The 23,662-nt window shown below is 44.6% G+C and overlaps 1 protein-coding gene across 1 annotated transcript in view; it reads left to right on the top strand.

Annotated features, from left to right (window-relative positions):
* BUD13 (BUD13 spliceosome associated protein) overlaps window positions 1–6,016 on the top strand; it is a 42,031-nt gene extending 36,015 nt beyond the window's left edge. Inside the window, exon 10 of the mRNA XM_037065665.1 lies at window positions 5,606–6,016. Within this exon, the coding sequence (XP_036921560.1) occupies window positions 5,606–5,699 (94 nt within the window). The 3' untranslated portion in view covers window positions 5,700–6,016. The remainder of the gene's footprint in view (window positions 1–5,605) is intronic.
* The last annotated feature ends 17,646 nt before the right edge of the window (window positions 6,017–23,662 follow it).

Here is a 23,662-nt window from a genome sequence, read left to right as displayed (position 1 = left end):
CTACTGTCAATTGCCTGTAAATTATTCATTTCAGTTATTGGATTCTTCATTTCTGACTAGTCCTTTTTTATGCCGTTGAGCTTCTCACTAAGTTCATTGAGCATTCTTATAACCAGTGTTTTGAATTATGCATCTAGTAGATTGCTTGTCTCCATTTTGTTTAGTACTTATTCTGGAGTTTTGTTCTGTTCTTTCATTTGGGACATGTTCGTATCTTCATTTTGGCTTCCTTCCTGTGTTTCTTTCTATGTATTAGATAGAGCTGCTATGTCTTCTGGGCTTATGTAGAGTGGCCTTATGTAGTAGGTGTCCTGTGGGATTCAGTGGCATAGCCTCTCCAATCACCCAAGTTGGGCCCCACAGGTGAGCACCCTCTGTGGGCAATGTATACCCTCCTATTACAGTTGAGCCTTGATTGCTGTTGGCACATTAATGGGAGGGATTTACCTCTAGGCTAATCAGCTGCCAGGACTGCATGTGACCACCAACCTCTAATCTTTATGGAGAATCAGCTGTTCAGGCGCCCCCCTCCCCCCCCCCCAATGGAGCAGGGCTTACTTCAGTGGGATTCTGGTGCCTGCTCAGCCTGCCCCTTGAGTGTATTGCTTAGAGTGGTGGTTGGGTGATGTCAACAGGTTCTGAAGCTGTTCAGTGGCAGTGCTGGCTCTGGGGTCTCCTGGAGAAGTCAGGTGCTGTCTGTGTCCTACCTGGGACCACCTGGCATGAGCTACAGATCAATCTGCAGATGGCTGCTACTTGTGCTAGGCTCAGAGGTGTCTACTTGAGGCCAAGCTGTGAACCAAGGCTGGCTGCTGCTAGTGCCAAGCTTGTGGATACTTAGTGAGAGGTATGGGGCATGCTGAGGCCAGATGCTGCTTGTTGGAAAGATTTTGGGAAAATCTGAAGGAAGATCTAAGACAGGCCTTTTGTATGGAAAAGCCACTGGAAATGGCTTGGGTGGGTCTCAAATTTGGGTGTGGTAGGTTGGGACAAATAGTGTGTGCCAGGTTGATGAAGTAAGTCTCTCTCATATATGGTACTTGCCTGCTGGCTCTGTGTGGGGAGGGTTCAGAGAAGGAATAGTGGCCTCTGCTATCACTTTTGTCTAGGAGAAGGCTATTCTCCTGACACCGGACAATTCAGTTTCTCCTCATATGTCTCTGGTGCCTTTCAAACTTTTTCCCCAGTGCTGGAGCTTAGGCAGCGAGTTTGAGTAGGTTGGTGCATTGGTCCCTTTAAGAAGAACTGTCTGGGACTCTAGTAGCCCTCTGTCTCCCTCAATCTCAATCCCTGCTGTTTTTACAGCCAGAAGTTATGGGGACTTCTCTTCCTGATGTTGCAACCTTGGGCTTAGGAGCATGGTGTAGAGCTGGGAACCCTCACTCCTCAGGGAAGACCTCCAAAGTTAAGATACTCCTTCTGATTTTTTTATTCTTACCCAAGGACATACTTATTGATTTAAGAGAGGGGAAGGGAAGGAGAGAGAAGGGAGAGAAAGGAGAGAAACACTGATGTGAGAGAGAGACATTGATTGGTTGCCTCCCAACTGAAGATGGATTCTGTGACTTAGGTATGTACTCTGATCTGGAATTGAACGTGTGACCTTCTGGTTTATAGGATGACACTCCAACCAACTGAGCCCTACCAGCCACGGCCCTTCCCAATTTTTATCCACCATACATGGATGTGAGACCAGTCTATTCCATGTCTTTGCCCCTCCTACCAGTCTGAATATGGCTGCTGCTTTAATTCCCCAGTTGTAGGACTTCCATTTAGCCAGATTTTAGGTGGTTCTAAATGATGGTTGTTCTATAGTTTAGCTGTAATTTGGATGTGGTTGTGGGAGGATTCAAGTATAACATTAACCTATTCTGCCATCTTGTTCAGAAGTCACTCTTTAATGTATTCTGGATATTATGAATGATACATTGTAGAGACTTTCAGTTCTGTTTTATTCCCCTGATGTGTGTTGATTTTTATTTTAACAGTTAACTTGACCATTTTTGAACTACAAACTCTGTCTCCTTTGCACCTTGCAGCAGCTAAAATTTCTGCTCAGTTCTTTTAATTTCTAGCTGCTGCTTTTTCACTGGATCTAATGGGGTTTCCCCTGCATAAGCACAGTTTAGCTGTTAGCCAAGGATTTGAGAACAGCTTATATGTAGATTTGGGGTTTTATCTCTTTTGTAGCTCATCTCTTTCAGGATTTTTCAGCTGCTCTTCACACTTTGTACTGACACCTCAAGCCAATGAGCTTGTAGTTTTTTCTGCCTCCATGAGCTGTGCAGATTGGGTAGTACCATCTGGAAAGAGCTTCACAAATCTCTTTTCATTCTTAGACTCCTGTCCTGATTCTGCCTGCTTTTGGTCACTCTCATGCTTTTAAATATGTTTGAATACTTGTATTTTTATATTTTGCCTATATTTAATAGTTACTTCTCAGGGAAGGTTAGTCTGCCCAAGTTCCTCTGCTATAACTGGAAAGTAGCACATTCTACCTTATATGGGCCTAAGTCATTGTCTTCTGTCCCCCCAGTTGCCATCAAAGTTCAAGACTCGAGTTCCTTATATTCATAGGTATCCTTAGGGTAGCTGTGGTTTCAGGCTAGTTTACTACTTTGGTTTGAAGCTCACTGCATACTGGCCCTTTGATAGTAGGAGGATTTTCCCAAATGCTAATTTGCCATATAGCCAGAAGTAGAATTTTTGTAGTCACAACCCTAAAGATGTTTCCTGCTATACTGAGTTTATTGTTTTTTCTCTCTTCTAAATTTGTGGACCCCAAAATTCAAACTCTTCCTTACTTAGTTTTTTACTGCTGTCTAATTTGTCTACATCTCTCCCAGAAATTTTTTTCCACTCCTCATTCTTGTTTTCTCTTAGGTGGTTTTTTAGTTCCCTTTCTCAAACTTTCTTTCTTATTATTTATTCTTTCATCATCATTTCAAGTTTTTTTGTTTTTGGCCCACTGAAAATGAATATTTCTAGAACAGATCTGTAGTATGTTACAGGTTGAAAAACCCATAAAGTTAATTAGTCTTAACTCCTATTCTTTAAAAGAGAAACTGATACCCACATGATTTAACAGCTGACCTAGAATCATTCAGCTCACCTGATAAAGCTAGAACTAGAACCCTGGGCTCCGTATTCTCTAGTCCAAAGCTCTTTCTATTTTGAGTTTTCTTGCATTTTGTTTTTTTAATTTTATTTAGGGCTTTGTTTATTATTCATATGTCCTTTGTGTATATGATCATATTAGTGTTGATGCTCTATAAGTATTTATTACCCAAGGCAAGAAGCAGTAGTTTCCTTGGTGCTCCAGAATACGAGAAGGGAAGGGAGAGAGAGAGAGGGAGAGAAACATCGATGTGTGAGAGATATATTAATCTTTTGTCTCTTGCACGTCCCCAGCTGGGGACTTGGCCCACAACCCAGTCATGTGCCCTGATATGGAATCAAACCAGCAGCCTTTTGGTTTGAAGGCTGGCATTCAGTCCACTGAGCCACACCAGCCAGGGCCATTTCTCTATTTTAAATGAAGGAGTCCTTATGGCGGTAATTTGAAACATTTGAAAGGCACAGTTGGAAGTAGAAAGACAAGATACAAGGTTGTTGCAGTAGATCAAGCTACAGGGATGAAGCTCTGTACTGTGGTAGTGATACTAAGAATGGAGAAGAGGAAGATGTGGAGAAGTATTTAGGGAATAAGGTGGCAGGACTTGGTGACTGCTTTGTGGAGAGGGAGAAATCACTGGATTTGGCAATAGGAAAAGTCACTGATGACCTTAAAGTGAGAGTGCTCTGTGACATAGTGAAACCAAAGCTAGGTTCTAATGTGTTAAGGAGTGAATGAAAAATGAGGAAGTACAGACAGTGAATATAGGTCCTTTTAAGAAGTTTATATACAACAGAAAGATGCATAGTATTAGAAGGGAGTTGACATCCATTCCTTGAAACTCCTGAATTGGCTTTTATAACACCTTACTCCTCATTCTTTTCTCCTGTTATTTCTTCTTGGCCACCTTTAAAAGCTTCTTTTCCTCTGTACATCCCTTAAATGTTTCTCAGGGCTCCATCCATAACCCTTAGCTGTTCTCACTGTATGTGCCTTCTCTGGCAGAATCTCACCTTCATTATGTACATGATTTCCTTCACCTACATCATGTACATGATTTTCAAATCTGTATTTGCAGCTCATTGTGGTATATCTAGCTGCATATTATATTTCTCTATCGATATGTACTTAAGGCACATTAAATACAAAGTATTCATACAACTCATCAGCTTCCAGTACTCTAAAACTTCTCCTACTTTTGTATTCTATTCTGGTAAGTAGTAGCCTCATTCATCTAGTCACTGAAATTACTAACCTGGGAGTCATACTTAACTCTTTCTCCTTTGTTTTTATATACCTGGTTAGTCACTAAGTCCTATTATGTCTTCTCTCTTTCTCTCCCTCTTCTTTGTCATTGCTCTCATCATCTGTTGTCTGTACCATGGCAGTCACTTTTCTGTGTGGTCTCTTCCAGAGTTTTCTCTTTGAAGTGCAGCCTATACCCCTGCTTTAAATCTCTCCCTACTGGATGAAATCTAAGCTTTTTACTCTGGTCTACAAAGCTCATTATGATTTTGCTTCTACCTACCTTTCTGACTTTGTCTTGTGTTACTCCCTTTGTCATGCTTTAGACTCCAGCCATACCAGTTTGCTTTTGAATCCCTGCATATAGTAGGCTATTTCATATTTTTTGTGCCTTTGCTGTTGTTGCTCATGCTTTACTGTGTCTGGAAATGCTCTTTCGATACTTCTGTTCCTCCCCACCTCCAATCCTGTTAATTCCTGTTAGATTTAGCTTAGGGTCTACCTCCAAGAAGCCTTTCCTGGCTGTACTTGTCCATTTCTTTCCCAAGCGGGGTAAGATCTCCATTCTGTTTCTGTGATACCCAATATATGCTTCTACCATAGTTTATGCTTTTTATTTTAATTATTTGTTTAAATGTCAGTCTCCTCTACTAGTCTGTGAGTTCGTCAGGACACGTGCTGTATCATACACATTTTCTTTCTTTTTTTAAAAAATTTTATTTATTTATCTTTAAGGGGGAAGGGAAGGAGAGAGGGAGAGAAATATCAATGTATGGCTGCCTCTCGTGTGTCCCCTGCTGGGAACTGGCCTGCAACCCAGGCATGTTCCCTGACTGGGAATCGAACCACAATCCTCTGGTTCCCAGGCTCGCGCTCAATCCACTGAGCTGCACCAGCCAGGGCCATACTCATTTGCATGATACAGTGCCTACCTAGTATATAAAGAATTCACTGAGTGTTTAGATAATAAATGGATAAGGTATAAGATGTAGACATCAGCTGAGAGTGAGTTGGGCCTTTAGAGAGTGTTAAATATTTGAAACAGTTGTCAAATAGGAGAAAATGATCCAAACAAGTACTAATAAAAGGATGAGTTATATGTTTTGCCCTTCTGATTATATTGTATATGCCTTAAATATTTTCACATGCCTTATTTTCTAATTCATTAGATTGTGAACCTTTTTCTTTAAAAAAAAAAAAATGTCCAATTCAGAATTCCGGCTGATTAGTGTCTTTTGATTGCAGATCCAATGGATTTGAACAGAAGCGCTTTGCCAGGCTTGCCAGCAAGAAGGCGGTGGAGGAACTTGCCTACAAGTGGAGTGTTGAGGACATGTAACTTTTCTGGGGCTGTGGGGGTAGTTGGGTTGTGGTAGTAGATACAGGACAGCTAGGTATCCAGCTGTAACAGTTGTCTATGCTAATAATCAGGCCCACACAGACCAGCAACTCTTTGAATGCTAGTTTTGACCACTAGCATTTGAGAGAAATAATATTTGAGAACTCATGTTTGGACTGAGACACCTGTTAATTTCTCAGGTGTGCTGACACTGGTTGTTGTTGCTGGCTTTCAGAAGAAACACTGATTTCTGAGTGTCCTAGGGTTTGTTCTTGGTTAGGTTTTTTAATAAACATGCATTTATTTTTTTAAAATCACAGTCTTAACTGGGTTTTCTGTTTTTGTGACAAATATAAGGTAATAATGTGTAACCCCCAGGGATCATGGAGAATAATGGTTGGATTTGTATTTTTCATTAATGTAGAAAGCAGTATAGTAGTCTCCCCTCTTATCTGGGGTTTTGTTTTTTGTGGTTTCAGTTACATGTAGTCAACATGTTTGAAAATACTAAATGGAAAATTCCAGAAATAATAACTTCTAAATTGTCCATCAGTTTGAGTAACATAATGAAATCTTGCTCTTTCCCACTCCATCTTGCCCATGATGTGAATCATCCCTTTGTCCAGCATCTCTGTGCTGTAAATGTTACCCACCCGTGTCACCTTGTATCATCCTGGTTGTCAGTTCAACTGTTGTGGTATTGCAGTGATTATGTTCAGCCATTACTAGTGGCCCCAAAGCACAGGAGTAGTGATGCTGGCAGTTTGGTCATGTTCAAGAGAAGTTGTAAAGTGCTTTTTTTAAGTGAAAGGTGTGTATGTATAGGAAAAAACATAATAGGTACAGAATTAGTACTATCTGTGATATCGGGTGTCCACTGGGGATGCTCAAATGCATTCTTGGCAGATGGCGGGGGGGCACTGTGTCAGTATGAATGTTCACAATGGTAGAACTTTTCACTTAAAAAACAAGAGTTAGTGCTAAACCGGGCTTAGGAATGGACCTGGCTATTTGGAGATCTGATAGAAGTAGTATCACAAATTCGTGGGGAAGTAATGGGTAATGGTGCTCAGAAAATTGGCTTATTATATGGACAAAGTCAAATCCCTACCTCAAACCATATAAAACAAAGACAGATTCTACAGTGATGAAAGACCTAAATGAAAGGTAAAATGCTAAAGCCAATAAGAAAAAACAGAGAATGTCTTTGTGACCTTGTGTTAAGGATAGATTTGTGAATATTTCTCAAAGCACAGTTCATAAGATTTGGTAGCTTTGACTACTTCATAATGAAAGATTTCTAGTCAACAAAACATCCTGTAGTTTAGGCTACAGATGGGTATAATTTAGAAGAAAATACTTGTAGTGTCTAAAACTGACAGGAGATTGCATTATATAGGGATTGAATATAGAAATAACTACTGCAAATGGGGAAGAAAAAACATAAAAATGCGTAAAGAATATGAATAAGTAAAATTTAAAGGGATAAACAGAATGGCTAATAAATATGTTGCCTAATCAATAACTAGAGAACTGCAAATGAAAACATTAATGAGTTTATATTTTACTTGTTTGGCAAAAATAAATGAGACCGAACTGTCACAGTTGAAAATTCATGGGACTTTCGACTGGTTCATCCATTCTGGAGAACAAATGGGCAACATTTAATTGAAATAAGTAATATTTGTGATGCCATATTGCATAGTTTTTAAGAGGATGCTTTGGCACTATACTGCCTGAGTTTGAATCCCAGCTATGCTGTTTCTAAGTGCATGACTATGATGAGCCACTTAGTTTCTTTGTGCCCTAGTTTCTTCATCTGTGAGATGGAAGTAATAGTACTTACGTCATAAGTCTGTTGTGAGCTTAAAAACAGTGGCTGGCACATAGTATGTGTCACAGAATTGTTAGTGGTTATTATCATGTCTTCCTTTTTAAGTGTCCATAGCTGGCTTCCAAGGTGGCCCCCAATGACTTCTGACTCCTGGTATTCAAGCCCTCTGTAGTCCCCTTCCACTATAGAGGTGTGTAACTGATAGGATGTATGAGAAATGTGTGACTTCTGAGACTAGGTCATAAAGGACGTTGAAGCATTTGCCTTTAGGACATTCAAGCCAGCCCTCTGGAGAGGCCTGTGTGGAGAAGAACTGAAGCCTCTCAGCAATAGAAAGTACCACATTACCTACCGTGTAAGTGAACTAGCTTGGAACTGGGTCTTCTACTTCCATTCAAGCCTTAAGATGCATCCACACGAATCCGTAGTGTGACCACAGCCTTGTGAGAGATCCTGAGTCAGAGTTACCCAGCTCCAAATTCTTAACCCAAAGAAACTGAGATTATAGATGTTTATTATTTTGTTAAAAATAGCTTTCTTGAGGTATAATTCATATATTACAGATTTTACCCATTTAAAACATACAGTCCAGTGACTTTGAGGTCTCAGTGAATTGTGCAACCATCACCAAAATTAATCTTGAATCATTTTGATTACCCTGTGGATAGCAGACACTTTGTATCCTTTAACAGTCACTCTCCACCTGTCCCTTAGTTTCCCAGTCCTAGGCAATCACTGATTTACTCTGTCTGTGTGGACTTACCTATTCTAGACATTTCATATAATATGTGAATGGGACTGTCACATAATATGTAGACTTTTGTGTATGGCGCCTTTCACTTAGTATAATATTTTCATGGTTCATCCATGTTGTAGTATGTATCAGTGCTTCATTCCTTTTTGTGGCTGAATAATACTCCCTTATATGGGTATACCACATTTTATTATTGCATGAAGTGATGGATATTTGAGTTGGTTCCACTTTTTGACTATTGTGAATACTGCTGCTATGAACATTTATGGACCAGGTTTTGTATGGACATATGTTTTCATTTTTCTTGGAGTAGAATTGTTGCTGGATCATATGGTAACTCCATATTTAACTTTTTGAGGAACTACCAAACTTCCACACCAATGTATGAGAGTTCCAATTTCTTCACATCCTTACTAACACTTTCTATTATCTCTTATTGATAATGGTCATCCTAGTGGGTATGAAATGGTGTCTCATTGTGGCTTTGATTTACATTTCCCTAACGACTAATGATATTCACTATTTTTATGTATTTTCTTTAGAGAAATGTTTATTCAAATACCTTCTTTTTTCATTGGGTTAATTGACATATGCACACTTATGTAGAATTATTTATGTAATCTAGGTTATAAGTCTAATCAGATCTTTGATTTGTAAATATTTTCTCTCATTCTGTGGGTGTTACTGTTTAAGCTTCTAATTTGAAGTAATTTGTTATACAACAATAGATAGCTAATGCATTAAGTGTGTACGTACCTTACCTCAAACCAGTTCCATCCTGGCTGGATCCTTCAGAGAATTTGCACAAATCAACAAGGAGTTACATATAAGGGTGTTTATCTATGTATAATTTGGGTATGTAGGCTCAGAATTGCTCTGAGTTGAAAAAGCCAGGATTTAAACATCTGACTTCCTGCAGTTCTTTCCCATCTCACCCTGGTGGCAAGATGAGAAGTAAAGCAAGGGTCCAGGGGACTGCCCCCCAGCCACAGTGGGAGTTCTTATCAGGGCTCCTCATAGCTTTTGTAACTCGAGTCTCCATAGTGTACTTGATGCTGAGTTCTGCAGTTCTGAAGAATTGCTTGCTGGGAGTTTCAGTTTGGAATTTGGCTATCAAGATCCTGAATGTGCTAGAGAAGCACTTACCTTTCACTTTTTACCAGGGATTTGGGAGGAGGTAGAATCTGTGAAGAGAGGAATGCATGTCAGGGAAAATGATAGGAATGATTTTTAATTGCTATTTTTTATTATGTGTTTACTATGTGTCAAACATATGTTAAGTGCTTATGTACCTCACCTCTGTGGTCAGGGAGACATCAGAGTCTGTAAGTGGCTGCAGATTCAGGAAAGCCAAATTTCTAGATTTCCCAAGAAGAGTGGAGTAAGAGTGTCCTGTTAGGGTAAACTCTTTCTCTTGTTCCCTGCTTCCATTATTGGGTTGGAGGGAGTAGTTAGGACCCTCATACTGATTACCTCTAGACAGAGAGCTTGGGCACTTTACCCTGGTCACTCTGTCTCCATCAGACTTGGCAGTGCTCTTCCTACCCAGGGTGGTCATCTACTTTGGCCAGCTTGGCTTCTGATGCTGATGGGTAATGGGTTGCTGGCCCGGGGAGGTGTCCTGCACCATCTGGATATATTTGCCGCATGAGGTAAAAATATTTCTACAAATCAGAATCTATACCTGTGAACCAACTAAAACATGCCAAATAGAAGGGTGCTGTGCCATCTGCATGCTTGCTTTGCCTTTCATTTGTGTATCTGCCTAAACTAGTATATTTTTAGGTAATTTAAAATGAAAAATTTTCTCTGAAAATGGAATTTTAATTTATTTTATCTTTGTTTCTTTTCACACTCCTCAGTTATCATGCTAAGACCCTGCAGAGAAGGTGCAACACTTGTATCCAAAGGCTAGGGCAATGGAGAGCATTGCTCAGACACCCTGTTAGGCAGCTTGAGGCTAATGCCCAAGGAATATGGTCTTAGAAAACAGGAGCTTGGACATATGTTTGCTGGGGGGAGAAGAGCTGTTCTTGTTCTTCTAAATGACCTTGGGCTGTTATCCCTGGTCATTTAGGGGTAAAGGTATTCTTTTTTTTTGGTGGGGGGCTTTATGACATTTTTGTATCTTTGTGTTTGTGTGTGTGGGTTCTTTCATCTACCACTTGGGAATAGGATGGTGGTTTCTTTAATACTGTGGACATGTGACTGGCTTTGGGTTTGATCTGGGTCTTCTAACTTTTCAGGGATGAGTAGTCAGAGGTATATAGAGGGATGTAGAGGGGCTCTTCTGAGCCCCAAGGGAAGCAGGCTTTAAAAGGGGAGAAGCCAGGAAGGATAAGGACAGGTAAGTGGAATGCCTGGTTCTAGAGAAACCTGGTTCCTTTACCTCCTGGCTTGCAATTAGGGTTCATGTCTCCCAGAGATGCACAGGAAAAGAGGCTGATGGAACAACTGTAGTCTGGTGGTTGTTTTTTTTTAATATATTTTATTGATTATACCATTACAGTTGTTCTATTCCCCCCCTTCATTCCCCTCCACCCGCACACTCCCTCCCCCACCATTCTCCCCCACTTAGTTTATAACCACGTGTCTCAAGTTCTTTAGATTCTATATTTTCCCCACTATTCTCGCCTTCCCCCCTATCTATTTTCTACCTACCATCTATGCTATTTTCTGTACCTTCTCCCCCCTTCTCCTCCTCCCACTCCCCTGTTGCTAACCCTCCATGTGATCTTCATTTCTATGGTTCTGCTCCTGATCTAGCTGTCCTCTTGGTTTGCTTTTGTTTTAGGTGTGGTTGTTAATAACTGTGTGTTTGCTGTCCTTTCACTGTTAATATTTTTCATCTTCTTTTTCTTATATAAGTCCCTTTAGCATTTCATATAATAAGGGCTTGGTGATGATGAACTCCTTGAACTTGACCTTATCTGAGAAGCACTTTATCTGTCCTTCCATTCTAAATGAAAGTTTTGCTGGATAAAGCAATCTTGGCTGTAGGTCTTTGGATTTCATGACTTGGAATACTTCTTTCCAGCCCCTTCTTGCCTGTAAGGTCTCTTTTGAGAAATCCGCTGACAGTCTGATGGGTACTCCTTTGTAGGTGACTGTCCCCTTATCCCTTGCTGCTTCTAGGATTCTCTCCTTCATTTTAGTCTTGGCTAATGTAATTATGATGTGCCTTGGTGTGTTCCTTCTTGGGTCCAACTTCTTTGGCACTCTCTGAGCTTCCTGGATTTCCTGGAAGTCTATTTCCTTTGCCAGACTGGGGAAGTTCTCCTTTATTATTTGTTCAAATAAGTTTTCCACTCGTGGCTGTTTCTTTCCCCCTTCTGGTACCCCTATAATCCGGATGTTGGAACGTTTAAAGATGTCCTGGAGGTTCCTAAGCCTCTCCTCATTTTTTTGAATTCTCATTTCTTCATTCCTTTCTGGTGGGATGTTTTGTTCTTCCTTCTGGTCCATTCCATTGATTTGAGTCCCAGTTTCCTTTCCATCACTATTGGTTTCCTGTGCATCTCCCTTCATTTCAATTAGTTTAGCCTTCATATGTTCCTCTAATTTGTGACTATAATCTACCAGTTCTGTGAGCATCCTGATAAATAGTGTCTTGAATTGTGCTTCTGAGAGGCTGGCAATTTCTCGGTCGCTTAGAGTTATTGGCTCTGGGACTTTGAGTTCTTCTTGCGCCATCTTTTGGGCTGTTCGTGCCTGTTCCATAGCAGGATCAGAGCCCTAAAGTGTTCACTAGAACAGGGCAACTAAGTCGCTGGGTTGTGACGTTGTATGTGGGGGCGGGGTCAAAGAGGGACAATGGCTTCCCGTCTGCCGCCTGCCGCCGCGGCCCCCACCGGCGCCGCAGCCACCACCGTCACCAGGCCCACGCGTTTCGTTCCACTGCACGCGAGTGTGCCACCGCCGTCAGCCCTCCGCCGCTGGGTTCGCCCCGCTGGGGCCTGCGTGGTCCGTCTCACTGTGCGCCAATGTGCGACCGCGGTCAGTCCGCCCCGCACCCCGACTGGTTCCGGGCTGCCTGCGCACCTAGGTCGGGGGATCTGTCCTGCCCGACCCAGCTCCGCTGCTGGCTCCGCCTCTCTTACCGTCCCCATTGAACGGTTCTTAGTTGTCCGACTTCCGTATAATTCCGCTTTCTGGTCTTTGGGTGTGTCCTAGTTCTCCAAACCTTTATTGTGTTCAAACTTGGTTGTGGGAGAAGGCACAGTGTTTCCACCTATGCCTCCATCTTGGCAGAAGTCTGTTTTTTTAAAAGATTTATTTATTTATTTTTAGAGGAAAGAGAGGGAGAGAAACATCAGTTGGTTGCCTCTCGAATGCCCCCAACTGAGTACCTGGCCTACAACCCAGGCATGTGCCCTGACTGGGAATCAGACTGGTTTGCAAACTGGTGCTCAATCCACTGAGCCACACCAGTCAGGATTAATATAGTCTGTCTTTTATTAAACCTTAGGTGAGATGAGAGGACTAGGTAAATCTGAACTAGATGAAGGTCCAAGATTCTAAAACAGTTAGTCCTTTGCTCTGTTACCTTCTATAATATGACTCTGAAATAAATGGAAGAATGAGTTCTGAAGTTATTACTGTGGGAAATAGGGCCCTCCTCTGGCCCCTTTCCCCATGGCTACCCAGCAGTGTGCCAACAGTTCTGCTTACTCACTTGATCTCCTGGCTGCTCTTGTCCTGGTCAGGTTGAGGACTTGAGTTCATCTTGGTGCTTGGAAGTCACTCTGATACTGCCTCATCTACTCCATTTAGCCCAGATACACTATTGGTGCTGTTTTTCTGCCCTAAATGTGAACTAGGAACATCGATTGACCAAGAGGAGGGTTCTGGAAGAAAATCTGAAGAATAGTGGTCATGTAGTGGTCACCTAAGGGGAGCAAGGAAGGGTACAGAGAGGCACCTTTTTGTGGTAAAGTCAGGAAATGAAAGGTGTACATTAGGACCATGGCCTGGGCTCCTGTGTGGCTAGCTCTACTCGACCGAGCCTTTTATCATGGGGACAGCACACCCAAAGTATATCAGCATTGCCTCTTCTACCACTCTGACCTTAAGAGTTGCCTCCCCAAGACCAGAACTAAAGGGTCCTTAGTGTGGAATCCCCATATGTCCTCCCAGCCCCTTTTGGATCACCCGATCTCTGACAACCTGGACTACAGGGCTGATGGCTGACTTAGCCCAATCAGGAAGGCGGGCAAGCTGGAATGGGGTGCTTGGTATGGTGCCCTACCAGAGGGCTTCTGGATTACCACATGGCCAAATGTTGCCTGAAGGGCTCTTGGATAGAGAGAGCCAGGGCTTTGCTGCTTATTGTTTTCTTTTGGGTCCATGGTTCCCACCCCTGGGATCTTCCTGGGGGACAGGAGTGCCCCTGGGTAGGGTGAAGTGGGTGGGTTGGGAAGGTTCAGTTCCTGCTTTATGCAAAGTGCTACTCTTCTATCCCATTACCCTGTACCCCACTATGCTAAGTCTTACTTGAATGGGAGGGTCTCTCCTCATGGTAAGTCACAGGCTCTATCTTCCAGGGCTTGTAACATTCTCCCCGTGTTGTACTGAGGGGAGCTGTTGAGCTCTGTAATGCCGGCTGAAGCAGCTAGGAAGTTGTGTAGAGAGAGGAGCTTGGGAAGAGGCTCCAGGCTGCTGCAAAGCAACCCTGTCTTGCTTCCCCATAGTGGGAAGTTCACTTTTGCCCCTTTGTTCAGAGGGGTCCTTCTTGTCTTCCCCTACTTAATGGGGAAAGTGAGTGGGGGGTCAGTCTCCTAGAGTAAGAGGGCATCAGAAATTAGGCAGGTGCTACCTTCTAGCAAATTACTTAAGTTCTCTGAGCCACCATTTATTTATTTACAGATTCAGGATAATACATCTCTTCCTGGGTTATTGAGAGGCTTTGAAATAAAGTATGTAGCCTAGTGTCTGGCAGGTAGTAGGTGCTTAATAAGTAGTATCTTCTCTTAAAATGTTAAGATGTTTCAAGAGCTTATCCGCGGCGTCAGTGGCACATGTCTGTTTATTCTACACTAGTCTCACTCTGGATGTTACCTGAACCGCTAGGATGGCTGTTCTCTGACTGTTTGGAGAGCCAGTGTCTAATGCTGGGTGGCACTGAGTGCTGTGCTATCTGAAGAAGGGCAGTCTCCTGTCCCCAGGAGAGGGGGTGTCTGGAGCAGTGGGAGTAGTAGTGAATGGCCTGTTCAGTGATTCTTCCCATCCACCTCATGGCAGCCCCATTCCCTCAGCCCCTATGAGGAGATGTGGGGTGGCAGTGGTGGTGGTGGATTTCAGGTAGAACCCAAATCGAGTTTATTTGGATCAGTAAGAACTAGCTGGGGGTGAAGTGGGGGGGGGGGGCGGCTTTCTCTGAATTTAAAGGCGTTTTGAAAGCAGGTATTTGTGACTAATTAAGGGTTTTGTTTTTGCCTTAAAAATAGTACCAGTTGAGGGAGTGGCTTACAGTGAGGATGGTTAGTTGTATATTCACTGATGGAAAGGCCAAGAATTTGGGGCAGTTGCTCTGGGGTCTGTGTTTCCTAAGGGGCAGAAGAAAGAGTTGACTCCAGGAGCAGAAAAGGGTTAGAGCACAGCCAGGGGTTATGTTTCTTCCCTGTTTCAGAAGTTGCCAGGAAACACCCACGGGACCTGTAGAAGCCCCTCCAGTGCCTCTGGGAGAGGGAGGAGGGATGGCCTTCTGCACTGGCCAAGCTTAGATTCAGCATTTGAGGTTCAAGGGTGAGAGACTAGAAGAGGATGAGCTGCTGCCCTTTAAGAAGCAGCTTTCTGGCTGGTGAAGAAAGGACATTTTTGACTGGCCAATATAAAGTGGAGGAGTCAGGGTAGGATGTGTGGTGTCCTGCAGGGCAGGGAAAGGAGCTGTCAAGGGCTGTTGTACCTACAGTTGATTTTGGGAGGCTGCAGATGTAGTGGGGAGGGGTGATGACAACTTTACAGGGAGAACTGCCCTTGAACTAACTGAGGGCCGAGCATACCCTGATCTGGAGCAGTACCCAGGACAGGAAGTTTCTTGTGTCCTCTGCCTGTCAACATGCAGTAGAGGGGCAGAAACAGAGAACAGGGCCTTTGGAGTCAGGTAAGAAGGGGGATGCCACATAGTGAGGTGAGAAGAGAACACTCACCCACAGTCACAGAGCCCACAGAGATGACTGAAGGGGGGCACTGTGGCCCGCTGGCTATCAGGGTCATGTTGGCAGTAACTGCTCCGCCCTGTCCTCTGTCCCCCAGCTCCTGACTTGAGTCCCTGTGCTTTGGCATACTGGCATTGGTTCTGAGATCTGGTGACTTAGGTTACCATGGTCTCTTCCTCACTGAATGTCAAAGCTACTTCCTGGCTTTGGGAGAGGAGGTGGAGGCAGCTGTGTCCCTAACAGCAGACCTCTGTGACCAGCTAAACTAGGTGAGGGTGATTGTGGAATTGCTCAGCCTCAAGTTCAACTCTGGACTTTCACTGTGTCTGTGAGAAATGTGCATGCATGTGTGTGTGTGTCCAAGCTCTGGCCCTTCAGATATTTGTCTTTTCCTGCCCTTATCTCCACCCAACACACACACACACACACACACACACACACACACACACACACACACACACCCCAGGTTCTGTGCTGAGACACAGGGTTGGGCCACATCTTGTCAGCTGTATAGATCTGCCAGTAGCTGACACACTTTCAGAACCTAGAATCACAAACGGGAATCTCAGAGTTGGAAGATACCTTGAAGGACTTCAATTCACTACACTTTTCCCGCACCAATGAATTCTGAAGTATTTTCCATTGGTTTACTAGCTGAACTGCTATCCTAACCTGCAGTGCCAATTATATTAATCTTGGAATCAGAGTTGGACAGAGCCTTCGAGAGATCTAATCCTCATACCCTTACCCATACTGGAATCCCCTGGCAAGTCACGTTTCCGGGAAGTGCCGCTTCCATTTATGCTTGAATACTTTCTGCCCTCTCACTGCCTCCTGGGACATACATACTCCATTTTTGGACAACTGTAGCTATTTTCGGTTGTGTTTTCCCGTGGCTTCACCATTTGTCTGAATTATTCATCTTGAAACTTACAAAAACAGACTAGTAACCCCTCTTTTACCTGACAACATTTTGAATGTGTTGGGATAATTTTTTTCCCCATGCCCTACTTTCTTCCCTTCCTGGAGCCACAAGGTTAAGGCAGTAGGTGGAGAGTTTTGTATTGAAACTTTAGAACTGAAGTAGACAGGTTTTGCATAATGTAGTAACAAACTAATCTTCTGACAAAGAAGATTTAATTATGTTTAGAGACAATTCACATGGGCTCTCATTCTACCCTTCCAGCCCCAATGCAGTGAGAGAACCAAGCATGCCCAGCTGGAGGCTGACGTGAGAGGAAGAAGTGACGGAAAGGGAGAAGGACCATAGGAAAGGACCGAGGTGGTCAATGGAGTGGGTCTCGAGGCATTCCTATAGTGAACCTTGGGGGGTGGTCTGAAGTGTGGTCTCCGAGTCATAAAGCTCAAGAACAATGAATAGGCTACAGGAACTGTTCCTGAACTTTACCATTCTGCGAGTGCTGTATGGGTTGGGATATATCACATGGACCTGAAAGCAGGAACCAAGGGAATGATCTCTGGGATTCATTGTGCTTGAATAGGGGTCAGTAAGACATTTCTTTCCGTAATTGTGGCACCTCCTTTATGATGAGGAAGTATTGCCACAGTTATCTTGACGTTAGAAGAAAGCTGTTGGGCCGGACATTTTTCCAGTTCCTTCAACCATCTTTTGAATGCATGATTTTGAGACCCATACTATCTTATTTGAACTGATTCCAGTTTGCTGCTGCCAGTTTTTAAAAAAATATATTTTATTTATTTATTTTCAGAGAGAGGGGAAGGGAAGGAGAGAGGGAGAAAAATATCAGTGTGTGGTTGCCTCTCATGTGTCCCCCACTTGGAACTGGCCTGCAACCCAGGCATGTGCCCTGACTGGGAATCGAACCGCGATCCTTTGCTTCACAGGCCCGTGCTCAATCCACTGAGCTACACCAGCCAGGGCACTGCTGCCAGTTTTAAAGTATAGCAGCTGATGTGGGTCCTTAACACTCAGGGTATTCTGATTAGAGTACAATAGGACTGTCACTTCCCTCCATCAAGACATTATATTATAATAAAAATATTTGAGATTGGATTACCTTGCGTGGTGACCACACCCCATCATTGGTTCCCACTGAACTGACTATTTTCGGAAGTTTCCATGCCTCCTTGACACATACTGTGGGAGGGGATGGAGTGGATGGAGCCCGGTTACCTCCATTGCCTACCCAATATAATTACCTTCAGCCTCTAGAAACCTCATTCTCTTGTTCTATGTTTTCTCAACATGCAGGATGGTGGGAGGTGTGGTTTTTGTTGGTGCAGGAGAGGAGGGGGCTTGAGTGGGGATTCTCTGGCTCATCCCTGCTCCTAAAGTTCGTATTTGTGGTCTCATGCTGGAGAAGACTTCACTTCTGAGTCACAATTTGAAAAGTTTTTATATTGACTAAGCAGAAAGTCTTGGCAAAAACAAACTTGAGCAGCTCCCTGAGGTTCTGGGAGGCCCTGGATTGTGTGGCATGGGCTAGAAGGGCCTGTGTGCCCTTCAGGAATTCAAGAGCTCAAAATGTACACCTGTGCTACTTAATGCTCTCTGTGTTGGTTCTGCTTTCAGTTCACCTTTCCTGAGTTTTCATGGCACTGTGCACCCTACATTCATCATGCTGTATTGTGGATTGTGACCTGTTTTTTGAGATGCCCCCAAAAGCACCTTCATTGAAATCTCTAGTCAGCTGGGCCGATTGTCATGGCCACAACACCACAGTGAGGTGAATGCTTAATCAACACATGGACTGCCTCTCAGGTACTCATGGGGTGGCCCTGCCAGCCAACCTAGTCCCAGGGAGGTTGTGGCTTTCGTGGGAAGAAGGTGGGGAAGCATGTTTATTTCAGTATTGACAGAGAAGACTGAGGACAGGACTGTCCTCCACAGTCAGGTAGGAGGTAGATGGAGGACAAAGCCCTGTCTACAGCATGTGTTAGATCTCAGCATTCTGTCCGGGTCCATATCGACTTGACCAACCTGCCCTTTCCCAGCACTCTTAAGACTTCTCAGTTCCCTTGGTCAGATGCCACTGGTTTAGGCCTCTGGTTTTCCAAACTGCTGCTTCTGCCCTATTCTTTCTCTTACTAGCAGAACCATACTCATCCTTCAGGGCCCTGCTCAAATGTTGTTTCCTTTGTGGAGTTTTCTCTGGCTCCCTTGCTACCAGTAGAATGGCAGAATTAAATGCTTCCTCTTCGAGCTTGCTCCCGTAATACTTCTTGTACATAACTGTAGTATAAATTTCTTTGTATTATAGTCAGTTGTGGTGTGTACACTTCTTCTGCCCAACTCTGAACTTAATAAAGGCAGAGACCACAATCTCCAGCATCTGACACAAAGCTTGGACTATAAGAGACACTCAATAAATATTTGTTGAATTCACCAAAATGCTAGGTTGAGATTCCATTGCAGCTAAAAACCAGGCACATGTGAACTTTCAGGACTCAGCAAGTGATGTGCAGGTGTAGGTAGGACATCTTTGAAATTTTTCTAAGGATTTTGTGATATTTTTACTTTTTACAAGAATCCTCTCCTGCATGGGCAAAAAGGGGCATAAAAATCCCATTTGGCCCCAGCCACATGCCTGGGAAGTCCTGATATTAAGCTGGAGGGAAATGGTGGAGGCATGGGACTAAGGCCCAGGAGATGACCACCCAGATCCCAAGTTTTTTCTGTGTGGGGCATGACTTCCTCTGACTCCAACAGGGCCTGGCTGCAGGCTTCACCTGGGAGGGGCACTTGGGAGCTGGTAGGCTGTGCAGGAAAACCTGTATGCACCAGCTTGGTTTCTCTCTTCCCAATCATCTGACAAGCTTTGTGGAGTGGGACTGTTACTGCTGTCTGAGTCCCCAAAATACCACAGTTGTTGGTATCTGATGTAGATAGTATGTATTTGTATATTACTTGACAGCTAATTTACATAAACTTCTCTGAGTGACAGAATATATAGATATTCCCTGATTTCTATGACTCCATTTCCATCACACAAAGAAACACAGTGGCCCCTATACCTTTGTATTCAGGGATTCCAACCCAGATGAGTGGAGATAAAGGGATCCCCTAAGAGCCTTGCATCAACCAAGCTACAGCATGAGAGGAAGGGATACAGTAGTCCCACTACCCTGGGTCTGATTGTTCTGACTTCTTTCTTCTGCCTTCAGGTAGGATGGGAGTTGGGGAGGAAGGGGGGTGGCTTTTGAAATGTCTTTTCAAGAAAAGTTTTTACTATATATATATTTTAAGGGGACAAAATGATAACTAAATGTCTTTATTGATTTTGTGATTCAGGCTAGGAAGCCAACTGGGAGAAGGTGGGTGAAGGGTTGGGTAAAAGGGGGAGAGAGGCTTTGTAGCCTAGGTGGATTTTGTGGAAGGGCCGAGATCACACCCAGAGCCATACTAGCCAACCACTGGTATGGGGCTGCCCTCCCACAATGGCCTTGAACCTGTAAGGAATATTCTGTTTTGCCATCTGCTGGACATGTGTAGAATTAGCACTTTATGCCCTTCCTACCCTTTTACTGGGTCTGCTCTTCTATCTTCTTTCTGTTCCTTCTGTCAAGTATTTTCCCCTGTGAGAGACCTGCTTTACCTCTCTCCCCAGGGCTGGGGGTTCTGAATTTCCTCCTGCGATGTCTAAAAGGGAGTAACTTTCCCTCTGGTTGGGTGGAGAGAAGGTTACTTGTCACCATGCTTAGAGTTTTTCCCCCTTCTCCCTACTCTCTCTGGGACCATAAAGAGACTATTTAATTCATTACCCCAGTCGAGGACACTGTTGAGAATGAATGGTGTGTGCGAGCAACTGTGTGTGCTATTTATTAATAATCATGCTGAGACAATAGGTATAAACCAGGACTGACTCAGGTCAGTTACTGAAACGCCTGGTGATTGTAATTCTGAGGATGTGCTGGCCTTCCTTTTGTTCCAAGGTGAGGCGTGGAAAGCTCAGGTGGCCAGCAGAGGCTGCTGTGACACTAGCTATGTATGCAGGTCTCACAGTCAGAAGAGCTCCCTTAGCCATTAGCAGAGAGCTGGCTGTGGTAGGTGAAGCTGAATGTGGTAAGGACTGGGGTCTCCTGAGTGAGGAGGTAAGAGAAATCAGGTCGGTTCATCTGGGCCTGGTTTACAATGAGAGAAGAAGGCTGTGTGCTCCCTCTCATTTGGGACGTGTTTGGGACACATCCTTTGCTTGACCTGTTCCTTTCCTGAATCCTGGCAATTTTTGTCCTGCCCTGTCAGGCAGAGACTGGCAGGTGGGTTCCTGGGCCTATCAGTTCCTGTGACCAGTGCCTTCCTAGCCGGATTAGCACTTGCCTGAAGGCTCATGGGTCAGCCCAGGGACACCCTGGGGCCAGAATGGACACCAGGAATGCCTGGAACCATCTCTGCCTGACCTTGCTGACTGACTTGCAGGTAGGGAATGCAGAGCAGGCATGGAGTCCTGTGAAGGAGAAGGGCTCTTCTCTCACGTACTTTAACTCTGGGAGCAAGACCTCATTTTCTTCTTTCCCATCCAGCAGACTTCCTTCCTGGACCCCTAAGTGCACAGCTGGGAGATCTTGCTCTCTTGGGAGGGTGGGGTCCTTCCCCGGGGAGAACCTGTGTTGCCGAGTGGAGTTTGGGTCCTCTGCCCCCAGCTGTGATGGCCTGGCCTAGGGCTGTTGGCTGTCATCAGTCTCCCTCCCACCTCTTCTCTCCCTACTCATGTAAAGGGAGAGGCCAGTATCTGGCTTTGTAGAGCACGGGTTGGTTATCATACCTTTTGTCTTCAGTGATGATAAAAGGAGATGTGTTTTAAGCAGGCTGCAGGAAGAGGTGCCCTGCCTAAGCAGAGAATTCTGGAGCAGCAATGAGTATCCAGGGCAGTCCCTGGGATTACCATGGCAACACAGAGGCAACTGATAGTGGTGAAAAGGTGGGGCTGCAGCAGCACCTCTTCCAGGCTAGAGCTGATTCCTGTACTGGTCTGAGAGGGGATTGGAGGTAGGGAAGGGAGGCAGAAGCCTGCTGCTATTCTGTTAGAGGACAACATGTCCTGTATCCTGTCAAGGTCTGTGAGTACCCCAGCCTGGACAGAGGGTCTGTTGGTAGGTGGAGAGGTGGTATCTCTGGAGGGGGGCAGATTTGTTTTCTTGGTCTGAGGAATGGCCATGGGTCTTAGACTATGCCAGCCTGCTTCTCTACCTGGGGCCACTGAGCCATTGAAGTTAAGCTAGACTGGTAACAAGGGATCAATTACTGGCCTGCAATGTGCTTTCCAGTTTCCCCTTGCAAAAATCAGCCTGTTTGGGAAAAAAAATGAAAGTGCTTTCCATGATCTCTGGCCCCCTGAGCCAGTGTGGTTTCCCTTTTCCCAGTTCTTTGCCCCCTCCTCATTCATCTCTACTCATTATGCAAGTCTGGGTAACCCCTTGAATGCCAGGTTTAGGGAGTTGGTGGGGGGTTGCTCTTCCCTCCTGCAGACAGGCCCTCTTCCTAGCACAGTTCTTAGGAGCACAGAGCAGGCCAAATCCAGTGCCTGCCAGCCTCCTCTGCACCTCCCTCTGGCTGGCAAATCTGACTTTGATTAGCATGTAGAAGGGGAAGAAAGTAGGAAGATAGAATATTAAAATCTTAATTCAATTTAAAACACTGTCATTCACAGGCATGCCAAACAGGGAGATGACTAATTATTATGCAAATGAGGCAGATAGAAAAGTGATTAATAATTGCACAAATTAAAAATTATTGTAAACATCCTGTGACGAGTGATAAGTCCAATGGAGAGATGAGGGCGGTGGGCTGGGGAGGCCATGGTGGAGCCGCTCCTACATCCTTATTTCCTCATTAAGGGATTTAATTAGCACCTGATGATGGGGCTCAATGCTACCAGGGGGTGGGGTGTGAGTGGCCCAGACTGGGCTGACTGAGCAGGATTTTTGGGGGAACTGCAGGCCAGGCTCCTTGAAGGGATTTGGTGACACGCAGAGCTTCTCTGTTGCTTTCCACTGGGCCAAGGGTGATGATGATATAGAGGTCTCTGGGTGGGGGATGGTGGGCATGTCCTAGTTCAGCCACTTCTTCAGATCTAGTGAAGGGACACACGGAGCATACTACAGTGCTGGAAGTTCACATGAGGGTGGACACGTGTTGGCCTCATGGTTACCCTCGGTCCAAGTTTTTCCCTGTCTTTGGGTGGGGCTGGGGGCACAGAAGAACTAAGTCAGAGTCTTCAGCTGAGTAACTTGCCTTCTCCATGACCAACCTGAGTCCAAGCTTCCTTTTGAGAGGGCATACATAGGAGCTGCCTTGCCTTGAGTTGGCTTAGTTGCTGATGCAGACGGGGTCTGTGGCATTGTGGGTCGCGGAGAGACATTCACATGAACTACCAAATCCTATGGAGGAAAAGATCAGGTAGCTTCATTCTCAAGGGGAGCAAAAGCCATGGCCTCTGTCATTATAGACCTTTATTTCTTTTCTCAGCACATTACATGATGTTCCTCATTTACTATGCACTGATTCACTTTAGGTGGTTACCTTTTACAGAAAACGAAGGAGCCGATGCCGCTAAACACCTCACAGAAGGATATTTGCAAATGAAAAGGAAAAAGTGGTTGAACTGGCTACACTCCATCCATACTGGGGAGTTTTAGCATGGATTTTAGGAAGTTACAGTAAGCACTGTAACAGTAAGCACTCCCTCAGGGGTGAGGGAGTTTTAGCAAAAGCAAGTCTCAAAGCAGTCTACAATGTAGGCCCGATTCCCCACAGGAGAACCTATCCATGGGCGTGGGTCCTGTGCATTTCCGAGTGGGAGCTGGGCCCACGCCATGCAGAACAGTCCCCTACAGTTGCTCTAGGCTGGGGCAGAGGTGGCTGAGCTACTTTGGCCCAGCAGCACCATTGGTGCTTCCCAGGGCATGCAGCCATTCTGGGTCCCATCTGCTGGACAAGGGCACAACTGCTTCCCCCAGGCCTGGAGACCTGACCAGGTACAGGTAGGGCAGGGCCAGGCCTAGGCTGAGGTGGCTCTTCTCCAGTCACCATGGGTCTTAGGGAGATGGTCTTCCATAGCTAGAGACAACGGAAGAAGCTGCCATTCAAAGGAGCAGTGGTGCTGGAAATGGGGAAGGCTTCTGGGAAGGGCTGGGGTAGAGAGACTCAAAAGAGGATAGGAGTGGAGAATAAGGACAGTAGGGATATTCAAGCCTTTGTCTTTTCCTCCAGGAACCTGGATTTCCTAATAGCATTACT

The sequence above is a fragment of the Sturnira hondurensis genome, unplaced genomic scaffold (assembly GCF_014824575.4).
Source record: "Sturnira hondurensis isolate 20B ecotype Veracruz unplaced genomic scaffold, ASM1482457v3 Scaffold0015793, whole genome shotgun sequence".
Taxonomy (NCBI): Eukaryota; Metazoa; Chordata; class Mammalia; order Chiroptera; family Phyllostomidae; genus Sturnira; species Sturnira hondurensis.
This window is presented reverse-complemented; position numbering and strand designations above follow the sequence as displayed.